Raw genomic sequence first — 15,715 nt, forward strand, 5'->3', positions numbered from 1 at the left:
ATCTGTCCATCTATTTGTATCATCTTTAATTTCTTTCATCAGTGTCTTATAATTTTCTGCTTACAGGTCTTTTGTCTCCTTAGGTAGGTTTATTCCTAGATATTTTATTCTTTTTGTTGCATTGGTAAATGGGAGTGTTTTCTTGATTTCACTTTCAGATTTTTCATCATTAGTATATAGGAATGCCAGAGATTTCTGTGCATTAATTTTGTATCCTGCTACTTTACCAAATTCATTGATTAGCTCTAGTAGTTTTCTGGTAGCATCTTTAGGATTCTCTATGTATAGTATCATGTCATCTGCAAACAGTGACAGCTTTACTTCTTCTTTTCCAATTTGGATTCCTTTTATTTCCTTTTCTTCTCTGATTGCTGTGGCTAAAACTTCCAAAACTATGTTGAATAAGAGTGGTGAGAGTGGGCAACCTTGTCTTGTTCCTGATCTTAGTGGAAATGGTTTCAGTTTTTCACCATTGAGGACAATGTTGGCTGTGGGTTTGTCATATATGGCCTTTATTATGTTGAGGAAAGTTCCCTTTATGCCTACTTTCTGCAAGGTTTTTATCATAAATGGGTGTTGAATTCTGTCAAAAGCTTTCTCTGAATCTGTTGAGATGATCATATGGTTTTTATTCTTCAATTTGTTAATATGGTGTATCATGTTGACTGATTTGCGTATATTGAAGAATCCTTGCATTCCTGGAATAAACCCCACTTGATCATGGTGTATGATCCTTTTAATGTGCTGTTGGATTCTGTTTGCTAGTATTTTGTTGAGGATTTTTGCATCTATGTTCATCAGTGATACTGGCCTGTAGTTTTCTTTCTTCGTGACATCCTTGTCTGGTTTTGGTATCAAGGTGATGGTGGCCTCGTAGAATGAGTTTGGGAGTGTTCCTCCCTCTGCTATATTTTGGAAGAGTTTGAGAAGGATAGGTGTTAGCTCTTCTCTAAATGCTTGATAGAATTCGCCTGTGAAGCCATCTGGTCCTGGGCTTTTGTGTGTTGGAAGATTTTTTTATCACAGTTTCAATTTCAGTGCTTGTGATTGGTCTGTTCATATTTTCTATTTCTTCCTGATTCAGTCTTGGCAGGTTGTGCATTTCTAAGAATTTGTCCATTTCTTCCAGGTTGTCCATTTTATTGGCATAGAGTTGCTTGTAGTAATCTCTCATGATCTTTTGTATTTCTGCAGTGTCAGTTGTTACTTCTCCTTATTCATTTCTAATTCTGTTGATTTGAGTCTTCTCCCTTTTTTTCTTGATGAGTCTGGCTAATGGTTTATCAATTTTGTTTATCTTCTCAAAGAACCAGCTTTTAGTTTTATTGATCTTTGCTATTGTTTGCTTCATTTCTTTTTCATTTATTTCTGATCTGATTTTTATGATTTCTTTCCTTCTGCTAACTTTGGGGTGTTTTTGTTCTTCTTTCTCTAATTGCTTTAGGGGCAAGGTTAGGTTGTTTATTCGAGATGTTTCCTGTTTCTTAAGGTAGGATTGTATTGCTATAAACTTCCCTCTCAGAACTGCTTTTGCTGCATCCCATAGGTTTTGGGTCGTCTTGTCTCCATTGTCATTTGTTTCTAGGTATTTTTTTATTTCCTCTGATTTCTTCAGTGATCACTTCGTTATTAAGTAGTGTATTGTTTAGCCTCCATGTGTTTGTATTTTTTACAGCTCTTTTCCTGTAATTGATATCTAGTCTCATAGCATTGTGGTCAGAAAAGATACTTGATACAATTTCAATTTTCTTAAATTTACCAAGGCTTCCTTTGTGACCCAAGATATGATCTATCCTGGAGAATGTTCCATGAGCACTTGAGAAAAATGTGTATTCTGTTGTTTTTGGATGGAATGTCCTATAAATATCAATTAAGTCCATCTTGTTTAATGTATCATTTAAAGCTAGTGTTTCCTTATTTATTTTCATTTTGGATGACCTCATTGGTGAAAGTGGGGTGTTAAACTCCGCTACTATGAATATGTTACTGTTGATTTCACCTTTTATGGCTGTTAGTATTTGCCTTCTGTATTGAGGTGCTCCTATGTTGGGTGCATAAATATTTACAATTGTTATATCTTCTTCTTGGATTGATCCCTTGATCATTATGTAGTGTCCTTCTTTGTCTCTTCTAATAGTCTTTATTTTAAAGTCTATTTTGTCTGATATGAGAATTGCTACTTCAGCTTTCTTTTGGTTTCCATTTGCATGGAATATCTTTTTTCATCCCCTTTCAGTCTGTATGTGTCTCTAGGTCTGAAGTGGGTCTCTTGTAGACAGCATATATATGGGTCTTATTTTTGTATCCATTCAGTCAATCTGTGTCTTTTGGTAGGAACATTTAGTCCATTTACATTTAAGGTAATTATTGATATGTATGTTCCTATTCCCATTTTCTTAATTGTTTTGGGTTCGTTATTGTAGGTCTTTTCCTTCTGTTGTGTTTCTTGCCTAGAGAAGTTCCTTTAGCATTTGTTGTAAAGCTGGTTTGGTGGTGCTGAACTCTCTCAGCTTTTGCTTGTCTGTAAAGGTTTTAATTTCTCCATCAAATCTGAATGAGATCCTTGCTGGGTAGAGTAATCTTGGTTGCAGGCTTTTCTCTTTCATCACTTTAAATATGACCTGCCAGTCCCTTCTGGCTGCAGAGTTTCTGTTGAAAGATCAGTTGTTAACTTTATGGGGATTCCCTTGTGTGTTATTTGTTGTTTTTCCCTTGCTGCTTTTTTTTTTTTTTTTTTTGGCCGTACACAGGCCTCTTCCGTTGTGGAGGCTCCGGACGTGCAGGCTGAGCGGCCATGGCTCACTGGCCCAGCTGCTCTGCGGCATGTGGGATCTTCCTGGACCAGGGCACGAACCCGCGTCCCCTGCATCGACAGGTGGACTCTCAACCACTGCGCCACCAGGGAAGCCCTGTTTTTCCCTTGCTGCTTTTAATATGTTTTCTTTGTATTTAATTTTTGACAGTTTGGTTAATATGTGTCTTGGCGTATTTCTCCTTGGATTTATCCTGTATGGGACTCTCTGTGCCTCCTGGACTTGACTGACTATTTCCTTTCCCATATTAGGGAAGTTTTCAACTATAATCTCTTCAAATATTTTCTCAGTCCCATTCTTTTTCTCTTCTTCTTCTGGAACCCCTATAATTCGAATGTTGGTGCATTTAATGTTGTCCCAGAGGTCTCTGAGACTGTCCTCAGTTCTTTTCATTCTTTTTTCTTTCTTCTGCTCTGCAGTAGTTATTTCCACTATTTTATCTTCCATGTCAGTTATTCTGCTATTGATCCCATCTAGAGTATTTTTAATTCAATTTATTGTGTTTCTAATCGTTGCTTGATTCATCTTTAGTTGTTCTAGGTCCTTGTTAACTGTTTCTTGCATTTTGTCTATTCTATTTCAAAGATTTTGTATCATCTTTACTGTCATTATTCTGAATTCCTTTTCAGGTAGACTGCCTATTTTCTCTTCATTTGTTAGGTCTGGTGGGTTTTTATCTTGCTCCTTCTCCCGCTGTGTGTTATTCTGTCTTCTCCTTTTGCTTATCTTACTGTGTTTGGGGTCTCCTTTTTGCAGGCTGCAGGTTCGTAGTTCCCGTTGTTTTTGGTGTCTGTCCCCAGTGGCTAAGGTTGGTTCAGTGGGTTGTGTAGGCTTCCTGGTGGAGGGGACTGGTGCCTGTGTTCTGGTGGATGAGGCTGGATCTTGTCTTTCTGGTGGGCAGGTCCACGTCTGGTGGCGTGTTTTGGGATGTCTGTGGACTTTTTACGATTTTAGGCAGCCTCTCTGCTAATGGGTGGCGTTGTGTTCCTGTCTTGCTAGTTGTTTGGCATAGGGTGTCCATCACTGTAGCTTGCTGGTCGTTGAGTGAAGCTGGGTGCTGGTGTTGAGATGGAGATCTCTGGAAGATTTTCGCCGTTTGATATTATGTGGAGCTGGGAGGTCGCTTGTGGACCAGTGTCCTGAAGTTGGGTCTCCCACGTCAGAGGCACAGCACTGACTCCTGGCTCCTCAATTTGGGATGATTCGTTGTCTATTCATGTATTCCACAGATGCAGGGTACATCAAGTTGATTGTGGAGCTTTAATCCGCTGCTTCTGAGGCTGCTGGGAGAGATTTCCCTTTCTCTTCTTTGTTCTCACAGCTCCCGGGGCTCAGCTTTGGATATGGCCCCGCCTCTGCGTGTAGGTCGCCGGTGGGCGTCTGTTCTTCGCTCAGGCCGTGGGGGAGGGAGGGGCACGGAGTGCGGGGCAAGCCTGCTGCGGCAGAGGCTGGCGTGACGTTGTACCAGCCCGAGGCGCGCCGTGCGTTCTCCCAGGGAAGCCGTTCCTGGATCCCGGGACCCCGGCAGTGACGGGCTGCACAGGCTCCCCGGAAGGGGGGCGTGGACAGTGACCTGCGCTCGCACATAGGCCTCTTGGCGGCGGCAGCAGCCCCAGCGTCCCACGCCCGTCTCTGGGGTCCACGCTTTCAGCTGCGGCTCGCGCCAGTCTCTGCAGCTCCTTTAAGCAGCACTCTTAATCCCCTCTCCTCGCGCACCAGGAAACAAAGAGGGAAGAAAAAGTCTCTTGCCTCTTCAGCAGGTCCAGACTTTTCCCCGGACTCCCTCCCGGCTAGCTGTGGCGCTTTAGCCCCTTCAGGCATTGTTCACGCCGCCAGCCCCAGTCCTCTCCCTGCGCTCCGACCGAAGCCCGAGCCTCAGCTCCCAGCGCCGCCCGCCCTGGCGGGTGAGCAGAGAAGCCTCTCGGGCTGGTGAGTGCCGCTCGGCACCGATCCTCTGTGCGGGAATCTCTCCGCTTTGCCCTACCCAGGTACGTGGGGAGTTTCTTGCCTTTTGGGAGGTCTGAGGTCTTCTGCCAGCGTTCAGTAGGTGTTCTGTAGGAGTTGTTCCACGTGTAGATGTATTTCTGGTGTATCTGTGGGGAGGAAGGTGATCTCCGCGTCTTACTCTTCCGCCATCTTCCCCGGAAGTGGACATTGTGTTCTTGAAGGCCTTTATACATTGTTTCGTCTAAGGCACGTTTGCTGTTCTTGTTCTAGGATTGGAGTGTTTTATAAATATTATTAGTCTCGTCCAACTAGAGAAACTAGGTATCTCCTTTTCAAAAATCCTACTCAGAAGACAGTAAAGGAATAAAAGTCAAATCTCCAAAGACAAAGAACAGCAGTGGAGACTTAGTGGAAGAGAGCGCTGGAGCAGATGTAGTGGTAATTAGCGGGGTGAGAGATGCTTCAACCTGAGGTGCTTGCAGTATACAAATGAGGTGATTTTCCTGCAGAACTGCTGAGCAGCTCAGAAGTGGGAAGGCATCAGTTACTGTGGAAGTCAGGGTGAGGGGCCAACGTCTAGGGAATTATTTAGGTGCCTTGAGAACTGGAGCAGTTAGACCTCCAGCGTCTCCTCTGTGCCCTGGATATCTGGACACCTACCTGCCCCTGCCCCCTCCCCACCCCAGCAGCAGACTGGAGTTCTCTTCTCTGGGGAAACTGAACTGGAATGATGTTGGAAGCGGGTGTGGGTGACTGAAACCAGGGACTGAATTTGAGTTGCGACCTCCCTGCTACTCCCCTGCCCTGTCCCATAGGCTAGCAGCCAGCCCCACCGCAGCCTCAGTAGCGGATTGGAGGATTCTTTTCTTGGGAAATCAAACAGCTCTCGAGAAGAATGCTCCCAGACACTGAAATGTGCGGGTCCCTCACTGGAAAGCTTGGCACTCTTCACCCCACATAACTTGAAGATTACCAGCTAATAACTCCTTTCCATATATACAGAGCCTCCAATCTGCTTTTACTACTTCCCTCTTAAATAGGATCAGGCAGCCAAAGATCCAAGTCATATTAGGAGGGCTTTCAACATGAAGGACAGGGACCCAAACAAACCAGAAAAGAGAAACCTTGTGGAAGGTGGAGATGTTGTGGACAGCAGAGAAATTGCATTTTTCTGAAAAAAAGTTATAGTATAATATCCTCAGATAGAGAAGCTGTTTTCGTATCCAAAATAGAACTTAAAAAGAAAAACAATTAGAGAAGAATAAAGGAAAAGTGGAAATTAAAAATTAAATACATCCTCATTTTTAAAATTCAAGTATCTCTCAAAAATTAGAACAAAAATGATGGAGTTGAGGAGTGGATGAGAAAAGAAATATGGAAAATTAAAATTCAGTCTGGAAGATTCAACATTACTAATATGTTAGATGCAAACACCAAGAACAAAATAAAATGTTTTTCTAAACATTATCACAGAAATAATACAGGACATTTCATAGAACTAAAGGGAATTGCCAAATTGAGGGACTATATTAAGTGCTCATGTTTTAATAAAAGTGGCCAATTTAATAAAATCCTCACTGGGGAACGTCATTGTGAGATTTCAGAACACTAAGGACAAGGAAAAGGTCCTAAAAACTTTCCGAGAAAAATAAACAGGGCATACAGAGAGGATAGGATATCATAATAGCACCAGAATTCTTAATAGCATCCCTGGAAGTTAGAAGATAACAGAGTAATACTTTAAATTCTGAGGGAAAGTTACTTCTAACCTGGATTCTAAATACAGCTAGACTATCATTCAAAAGTAAACATAGAATGAAGACATTTTTCAAAATACAAGGACTCAAAATTTTTCTTGGACCTTTTCTTTAAAAGTTACTGGACCCGTGCTCCCTCAGACCAATTAAGAAAGAGGAAGACACCAAACTTGGGAAACAATATAGCACAAAGGGAAGAGAGCAACCAGACCCTAATATAGGGCTGGAGGGTGGAAGTTTGCAAGGGAGGTCACCATGGGAAAAGACCACCAGATTACCTGATATTTTGATCATCTGGAAATTAATACTGGTAAGCATCTAACAGATGTCATATAGCTGATGAAGAGATTTAAGGGTAGGTATATAGAAAACAAGACAAGCTAAAAATAGCAATTACTACCTCTAGAAAAGTTAAAGTTATGGAAGAGAGGAAAGATGGCCAGAGTCTACAATCTAGCGCTTCAGTGAACAGTATTTATATAATCACAATAATGTAAACACAGCTGGCTCTTGATTTTATTCTTGGGAAGCTAGCAGAATGAGAAATTCATATGTATGTGTGTGTCATCTACCATCGGTAAAAATGATAAATTGCAGCTAGGCATATCACTCAGCAACATGGAGGTAAGTACTAGAAGAAACAGCTGCAATTTACAGTTGGTTTCCTCTGAGGCATGTGATCAGGATTGGGGATGGGAAGCTGGAGAGTACAGGTTTTCATCTTATCTTGTTTTATGCTGATTAAAAGTTAAATTATTTTAAAATGTTAGTATAACACTGATGCAAGTGAAAGTAGACATTATGAAATCAATCACTGGAATCCATGAGATGATGAATATTGCAGATGACTGAATCTCTCCGAGTTGTTCCTATCTGTAAATTGGGAGGTGATGATGTCTAACATGATTTACATTTAAAAGAATAATCACCAAGCAAACTGATAGCACCAAGCTAGTAGTAGGAGTTGGATGTATCCAGGAAGGCCCAAGACAAATTAGAAAGACAAAATAAGTGAGGATGTGCTATAACTGAACTAAATAATTGGTAAGGGCATATTAATGGATGTATTTTGAATGCCATTCCTTAAAACAGAAACTACATCCAGCACCCATTAAACATGGACAAAAATTATCTGTATATTTGCCCACAAAAGAAACCTCAATACATTGAAAAAGAAAGAAATAATAGTGACTTCATTTCTTTCTTTCTCTCTTTTTTTTTGGGGCCGCACCATGGAGCTTGCAGGATCTTAGTTCCCTGACCAAGGATTGAACCCGTGCCCTCAGCAGTGAAAGCGTGGAGTCCTAACCACTGGACTGCCAGGGAATTCCTGTGACTTCATTTTCTGACCATAATGCAATGCAAATAGAAATTAACAACATACAGAAATAAAGACCCTCCAAGCCAAAACAGCATAGCAAACATACCGGATATGCAAAAACTTTCTCAAAAACAACTCTTGAGTCAAAGAAATCAAAACCACAAATTGAAACTATCTAGAAAATAATAATAGAAACATTTCTGTGGTGGAAACTACTGGCTGCCTTCCCAATGTCCGTTCTCTTCTCTCTTTTTACCAACAGAACATTGATTTTGAGAGTGTCAATGACCAGCTCAAAAAAACCTGTATTTCCCAACCCTTTCTTGTAGGTGGGGGTGGCCATAAGATTAAGTTCTCACCAATAAGATGCAAGGGATTATTGGTGGGTGGGGCTTCCAAGAAAGCTCCTTAAAAAGAAGGTTGCCCTATCTGGTATATGTGATGCTGGATCAGTTATCTTGTAATCATAAGGTGTCTAATACATGATAAAAGTAGATGAGTAGAAAGATAAAAGAGGTGTTCCTCAAAAATATCCTGGCATCCATTCCAGCTCTGGACTTCCTATCTCTGGGGGAAAAATATCCTAACTCTTAAATTGCTATTTTGGGTCTGTTTGTTAGGAACCAATGCAATTCCTAACTGACAGTCACATATCACAATTTATGGACGGTAATAAAAGAATGAAAATAAACAAATGAAGCATGCAAGAAATTGGAAACATGACATGGATGGACCTACAGACTGTCATACTGAGTGAAGTAAGTCAGAAAGAGAAAAACAAATATCGTATATTAATGCATATATGGGGAATCTAGAAAAAGGTATGGATGAACTGGTTTGCAAGGCAGAAATAGAGACACAGATGTAGAGGAAAAAAACGTATGGACACCAAGGGGAAAGTGTGTGTGGGGGGTGGTGGGATGAACTGGGAGATTGGGATTGATATATATACACTAATATGTATAAAATAGATAAAGAATAAGAAACTGCTGTATAAAAATTTTTTTTAATTCAAAAATTCAAAAAAAAAAGATTGGAAACAGAATAAAGGGAAGCAGAAGGAAATAATGATCAAACTAGACCTCAATAAATTAGAAAATTTTTAAAAATGATAAATCTAAGAGCTAGTTCTTTAGGGGAACAACAATTAAAGAAATATGTAGACATATTTTACCTGCATAATCAAGAAATAGGTGAAGAAAACACAGATAAAACTAGATAATGAGAAATAGAAATAGAGGAGATGAAATGATTTATACGTTGCAAAATTCTGTGCAAATAAATTTGAAAATGTGGATCAAATAGATGATTTTATTGGAAAATATGCTACCAGATTGACTCCAGAATAGAAAGGAAACTCAAGAAGTCTGCTAAGAGTGAAAGAAATGAGACAGCTGTTTTCTGTGACCAATTGTTTCTGTTCTTCCTGCATCTCTGTGGCTATTGGAGTTTTTCAGAGTGACAGAAGTGAATTTCTGGTGAGAGAACCTCAGAGTGTGGGGTGGCCTGGACAGCCTGCTTGGTGATATGTATGCAGTCTCTGACAGGGTGGCCACACACTAGAACGGGTGAAGGTAGTGATTCTTGGTATTAGGACCCATCACAAAATAGCCGAGTCTTCAGGTTTTTCATAAAATTTTTCAGGTCCTTATGTTACTTGAACTGGGTTTTTTTTATGATTTTTTTCCATTTAAAAAAATATATATTTATTTTTGGCTGTGTTGAGTCTTAGTTGCAGTGCGGCTTTCTCTAGTTGCAGTGAGCGTGGGCTACTGTTCGTTGCGGTGCACATGCTTCTCACTGTGGTGGCTTCTTTTGTTGCGGAGCACGGGCTCTAGGCGTGCGGGCTTCAGTAGTTGTGGCGGGTGGGCTCAGTAGTTGTGGCTCGCGGACTCTAGAGCACAGGCTCAGTAGTTGTGGTGCATGGGCTTAGTTGCTCCACGGCATGTGGGATCTTCCCTGACCAGGGACCGAACCCGTGTCCCCTGAATTGGCAGGTGGATTCTTAACCACTGCGCCACCAGGTAAGTCCCAACTTGAACTTTTTGGTTAAAAAAAAAATTGAAAACGATTTTTAATCACTTACTCTCATTGTCAGTCTCACAAACAACTGCTTCCTTAAAGTAAAAATGTTTTAAACACTGTAGCCAAATAAATAATGATAAAGATTTCAAAGCAGGGTTGTGCATAAAGAAGCTTGAAAGGGTTTTGACAAGAAAAGTAACAGTTTAGAAAAAAAGAAAAATGGTGAGCATCAGAACGCCTTAGCACTTAATTATTTTCTTGGAAAAGTACCTTGTTCTCAAATGCTGGTAAACTGGAACATCCTATTGGTTAAAAATAAATAGCATAAAGGGTGAGGAAATGAACTAAGGAAAAAACAAGGCAACCAGCACAGCCTGTCAGCTAGAAACAGAATAATTAAGCTCTACCAAAGGCATCAGGTCATTTGGCCAGTCATCTACCCTAAGGCCAGGGTTCAAGCTCAGTGTTGACAAACACCACGGTCACGTGGGCCCACAGGCATCCAGAAAGGCCTGTTTGGACGAGCATTTGGTTCTGAAGTGTCCTTGCTCTTTAAAGTGTTTGGTTTTCCCTGAACTTTGAAGTCTTCCCTCATAATCTTCATTTAAACAGATGTAATTTTAACTTAATGTCCTCTTTTTACCCCAATTTTCCCTGGTAGTGAGTAGCAGTGAACCATGGAGCTGTATTTCGGTGAATATCAACATGTGCAGCAGGAATACGGTGTCCATCTGAGACTCGCAAGTGATGAAACCAAAAAATCAAGGAATTCCCAGCACGCTAAGGCAGGCTCCTACGGTGTCAGTATTCGGGTCCAGGGGATTGATGGCCACCCCTACATAGTCCTCAATAACACAGAGCGGTGTCTGGCAGGCACGTCTTTTTCTGAAAATGGGCCATCATTTCCGTCTCCAGTGACAAGTAACCTGACTCTCCATTCCAGCAACGGATCTGTGCTCGAGGAGAACAGTGCAGAAGAACTGCAGGTGCCCGAAAACCCATATGCCCCACCCGGCCCAGTAAGAAACCTGAAACAGCCCTCTCTCTTTGAGGGCAAGAATGGAGTTCTAGATTACAAAGGGGAAGCGATGAAGCCATCCCCCGTGCTGAACTTTCAGAGGCATCCAGAGCTTTTACAGCCCTATGATCCTGAAAAGAATGAGTTGAACTTACAAAATCACAAGCCTCCTGAGAGTAATTGGCTAAAAGCTTTCGCAGAAGAAGGGACCAACAATAAGAAGGCTTGGACTTGCTCGTCCAAACCTAGCCATTCCCAGCCGACCAGGCCTCCCTCGGAAGACCCGGCCAGATCCAGCGTGACGGCCATTCGACTGTGCAGCTCCGTGGTCATTGATGACCCCAAGAAGCAGACCTCGGTGTGCGTGAATGTTCAGAGCTGCAGCAGGGAGGGGCTGGCAGAGGAGGCCCTTGCCCCTAGCGGGAGGCCCCTACCCACCCACAGCGCTCACACCCACCCAGAAGCCAAGAAAACCAGGCCTGACGTGCTTCCGTTCCGGCGCCAGGACTCAGCCGGGCCCGTGCTGGACGGAGCCCGGTCCCGGAGATCCTCCTCATCGTCCACAACTCCCACTTCGGCCAACTCTTTGTACAGATTTTTACTCGATGACCAAGAATGTGCCATCCATGCCGACAATGTGAATCGTCATGAAAACAGAAGGTATATCCCCTTCTTGCCCGGAACTGGACGGGATATTGATACGGGGTCGATTCCTGGCGTGGATCAGTTAATTGAAAAATTTGACCAAAAACCTGGGCTGCAGAGAAGAGGCAGGTCTGGGAAGCGAAACAGGATCAACCCAGAAGACAGGAAAAGGTCCCGAAGCGTGGATAGTGCATTTCCTTTCGGTCTCCAAGGGAACTCGGAGTACCTGACCGAATTCAGCAGGAACCTGGGCAAGTCCAGCGAACACCTGCTGCGGCCGTCGCAGGTGTGCCCGCAGAGGGCACAGGCGCAGGAGCACCGGGGGAGGCAGGGCGGAGGGCGCGCCTTCGCCAAGCTGCAGGGAGCCCAGCCCAGGCCGCCCCTGCAGAACAAAGATGGGAAAGTTCCAGAAAACAAAGGTGGTCAGGAAAGTCCGACTGGGCGCACATCCTCCCTCCCAGCACAGACTAAGAAGGGGGAGGAAATCAAAACAACCACCGCTACGTTGATGTTACAGAATCGGGCGCAAGGAACTTCCCCGGACTCAGGTACCAAGAGGATTTCTGTGAAGACATTTACTTCCACCTCAAATACTCAGGTAATACTGGTGGGAGTCTTTTTTTTCCTTCTAAGTGGTCTGTCAATACATCCTGGCTGTAGGAATACATATCTTCCATCCTGAGTCAGTAATTGCACCATCTTGAATCAGTAATATTTTTTAGAGTTTTCCCCCAGCTGTGGATTATGACCTACTGCTAATCACTTGGTTTTCTAAGTAAGTTCAAGTACCACTAGATTCCTGTTGTGTTCTTGTTTGTAAAGTAACTTGTCAAACACTATAGAGGCTCGATTTTTCTTTTCGTGTATGTGTAAAATCTGAAAGTATGCAGAATTTGTTTCCAAAACAAGAGGCTCCGTACTTAGGTTTATTTAGATGTATTAATTTTCCTCGTGACATTGAGTGACTGGATTAATTTCTGTCCTGAGAAATTAGGTTAATCCTAATTTAGGTTTATCCTGAAGTGATGGAATTTATTTATGTGGTCCAGTTAGTGTTTTGGTAGTAACAATAAAAAATAATGATAAAAATGATACTAAGATTGGTAAGTGCCAGGCACTCTTTGTTATGTATTACAGGATCGCACCAACCCTATGAAGGTAGGTACTATTAACTTCTATTTACAGGCGAGAAAATTGAGGTGAGAAAAAGTTAAGTAACTTGCCTAAGGTTACAGAGCTACTAAGTGGTAGAACCAGTTGTAATGAGCATCCTTACCTGAGGAATCCTTTCTGGGAAGCAGGAATGTGTTTGGAAGCTTCTGCTGTGGGGTTTTGCCTTCTTCTTGGAAGCAGCATCCTGTGATCTAATAACAAACATTGTGTTCCAGGCCACACCGGATCTATTAAAAGGCCAGCAAGAACTCACTCAGCAAACCAATGAGGAGACGGCCAAGCAGATACTTTACAATTACCTCAGAGAAGGGTTAGTGATTTTCCTTCAAGGAACAAAGTATTGTCCTTCCTGGTGGGCCTCTTAATCTTCTTTTCTGAGACCTTGTGTTTTACCCTCCCTTCCTGCCCTGTGTGAGCCATTTCAGGGTGCAGACTCCATGGCTGGAGTTGTCATAACAGCATTTAAGTCTGGGGTGGAGGAGGGTGAAGAGCAGGGGAAGGAAGTGTGGGAAAGAACATCCTACTTTAAAAGTTAAAAATGACTATGTTTGAAAAATGATTGTTTACTGTTTCAGAAACAAATTCAAAGATAGGAAGAATGTCTGCTATTCAGTTTTGAACTGAGTCTGTTGTCACCTTGAGTTTGTCTGTATGCACACAGGGGTAATCAATCATCCCTTATTAGAAGTTACAAATAAAAACACCTCCTCCCCTCCCCAGAGCTGACCTTGGCCGGGAGCCCCTCCTTCCATTATTTTTAAAGCATGTATGAGTCATTTAAAAGCAGTGCTTTCCACTTACTTATCTGGGAGGATGAGTTTGAATAATCTGGTTTTCAGTCCTTACTTAGATACCAACTGAGCTGGAATTCTAGGCCAGGAATTTGAAGTTTCTGTTTCAGTTCTCTCATCAGATATGATTAAAAAGAAGAAAAGCTTTATAGTCTGACATGACTGAAAGTCACTTGGCAAATACTCATTGGTATCAGAACACTTCATAGTTTTATATTGTGCCTTACAATTTTCTGTCAGTAATATAGAGCTGACAGAATCATTCAAAATATAAGATAGGGGCTCTTTTGAAAAAAAAAAAGTAAAGAGATTCTTCTAGCTAAGAACTAATTATTAGTGTCTTTCTATGAAGGGTTTTACCATGAGAAGATTAAGGTAGGAGAACTTCTAACATTTAAAATTCTTTCTCTACATTCTTTTATTTTTTTGGCCCATGATTTACTGAGACTGGTGAGACAGACTTTAGTGGGAGGCACCTTTTTAAGGAAACTTACTTAAAAATTTTTTTCTCTGGGCTTTCCTGGTGGCACCAGTGGTTAAGAATCCGCCTGCCAGTGCAGGGGACACGGGTTCGAGTCCTGGTCCGGGAAGATCCCACATGCCGCAGTGCAACTAAGCCCATGCAACACAGCTACTGAGCCTGTGCTCTAGAGCCTGTGAGCCACAACTGCTGAGCCCATGTGCCACAACTACTGAAGCCTGTGCGCCTAAGAGCCCGTGCTCCGCAACAAGAGAAGACACCACAATGAGAAGCCGGTGCTCCACAACGAAGAGGAGCCCCCGCTCACTGCAGCTAGAGAAAGCCCGCACGCAGCAACAAAGACCCAACGCAGCCAAAAATAAATGAATAAAATAAATAAATGTAAAAAGAAGAAAGAAAGAAAATAAGGGGAGAGATCCCCCTCCGTTTAAAAAAATTTTTTTTTTTCCTAAGTGCCAGGTATGTGTGATAGAAGGTGTGGGTAGTCCTTAACAGAACTTTATCTGACCATTACCTATGAAAGGCTAGACAGGGGGCAGCTGTGTTGACAGCCTTGGCCTGGGGGATTTATTTTTTTAAACAAAGGCTAAAACAAGTTAAGATCACGGTGGATCATTCCTAGCGTGACACACATACAGGAGAGAGTCCTTGTTGGAGTGAATATACGTCATTTGAATCAGGGAAGCAACAAATTACTAAATTTTTATTGGATGTTATCTCCAAGCTTATTTAGAATGTGCTTGTGTCTCTTTCACATGTTTGGAAATGGGAACCCCTCTCCCAAATCGGGTGGTAACATTAAACAATTTGGAGGAAAATACACCGTCTATCCTGCTCTCCTCACACTGGTTGTGTCTGCAGCCTTAATTAATTCATGCCTCTTGTGATTTATCTTCTTAAAGGGCTTGCTGTTTGTGTGTCGTGGCACATAAAATAGTCTGAGGCCAACGGTTGTGCCCTCATTGTTTTTTTTCCAGAAGCACCGATAATGATGATGCTACTAAGAGGAAGGTCAACCTGGTCTTTGAGAAAATCCAAACTTTGAAGTCTCGAGCAGCAGGGAGCATGCCAGGAAATAATCAAGTAAGGCGAAGCTTTGTATTTTGTAGAGGGCATTTCACGTGGAATCTGGCAAACAAATTGCTTTCTTCAGTCTGTACTTTTGGTTACAGTAGTTAGTGGGAAGTTTCCTGAGTAGTAAGCAGTACCGAAGATGGAACGGCATGTTTTAAATATTGCTAATTTGCACCCTGCCTTTTTTCTAGAAAGGTTTTAAGAAATTTTATTTTTAAAAAAATCTATAAAATATAACAGGATGAAACAATAGGTGGTAAAATTTAGAAAGGGAAAAGAAGAATAGGAAGAATGAAATGAAGCATGGGATGGAGAACCCTAGTGTAGGCAGGTTTGAAAAGTAAGTGTGAACGGGCTTGGACCCAAGTTCTCAAACTTCAGAGAGTAAGAAATAAGAGAAACTAGAGAATATGGAAGAGAGACTGGTGGGCTGACCAGCATGGGCCGAAGGGAAAGGAAGGAGTAGAGTGGGACTAAATTCTTTTTATAAAAACTGCCTGTTTAATGTATTGTACTGAATTTTAGTTGGGACTTGGAGATTTTTTGTTAAAGGAGGACTCATCCCCTATTTGATGAACATGTTCTATATGGTAGACATACCTTGTGCCATGAAAGGAAGCAGCATTTAAGAGGGACGACTAAAATCTTGTCCCTCAATTCTATGCCACCT

At 42.1% G+C, this 15,715-nt stretch overlaps 1 protein-coding gene across 5 annotated transcripts in view; it reads left to right on the forward strand.

Annotated features, from left to right (window-relative positions):
- CGNL1 (cingulin like 1) overlaps positions 1 to 15,715 on the forward strand; it is a 163,755-nt gene that overhangs the window by 55,179 nt on the left and 92,861 nt on the right. For 2 of the 5 annotated variants that reach the window (XM_082617716.1, XM_082617717.1), the window contains exons 2-4: positions 10,525 to 12,124; positions 12,915 to 13,009; positions 14,949 to 15,054. In XM_082617716.1, coding sequence (XP_082473842.1) covers positions 10,541 to 12,124; positions 12,915 to 13,009; positions 14,949 to 15,054 — 1,785 coding nt within the window. In that variant the 5' untranslated portion in view covers positions 10,525 to 10,540. Of the gene's footprint in view, positions 1 to 8,530; positions 8,597 to 9,203; positions 9,863 to 10,524; positions 12,125 to 12,914; positions 13,010 to 14,948; positions 15,055 to 15,715 lie in introns of those variants that run through there. The other 3 variants (XM_082617719.1, XM_082617720.1, XM_082617718.1) reach the window with 3 other exon arrangements.

The sequence above is a fragment of the Mesoplodon mirus genome, assembly GCF_964341445.2.
Source record: "Mesoplodon mirus genome assembly, chromosome: 4".
NCBI classification, from domain to species: Eukaryota; Metazoa; Chordata; class Mammalia; order Artiodactyla; family Ziphiidae; genus Mesoplodon; species Mesoplodon mirus.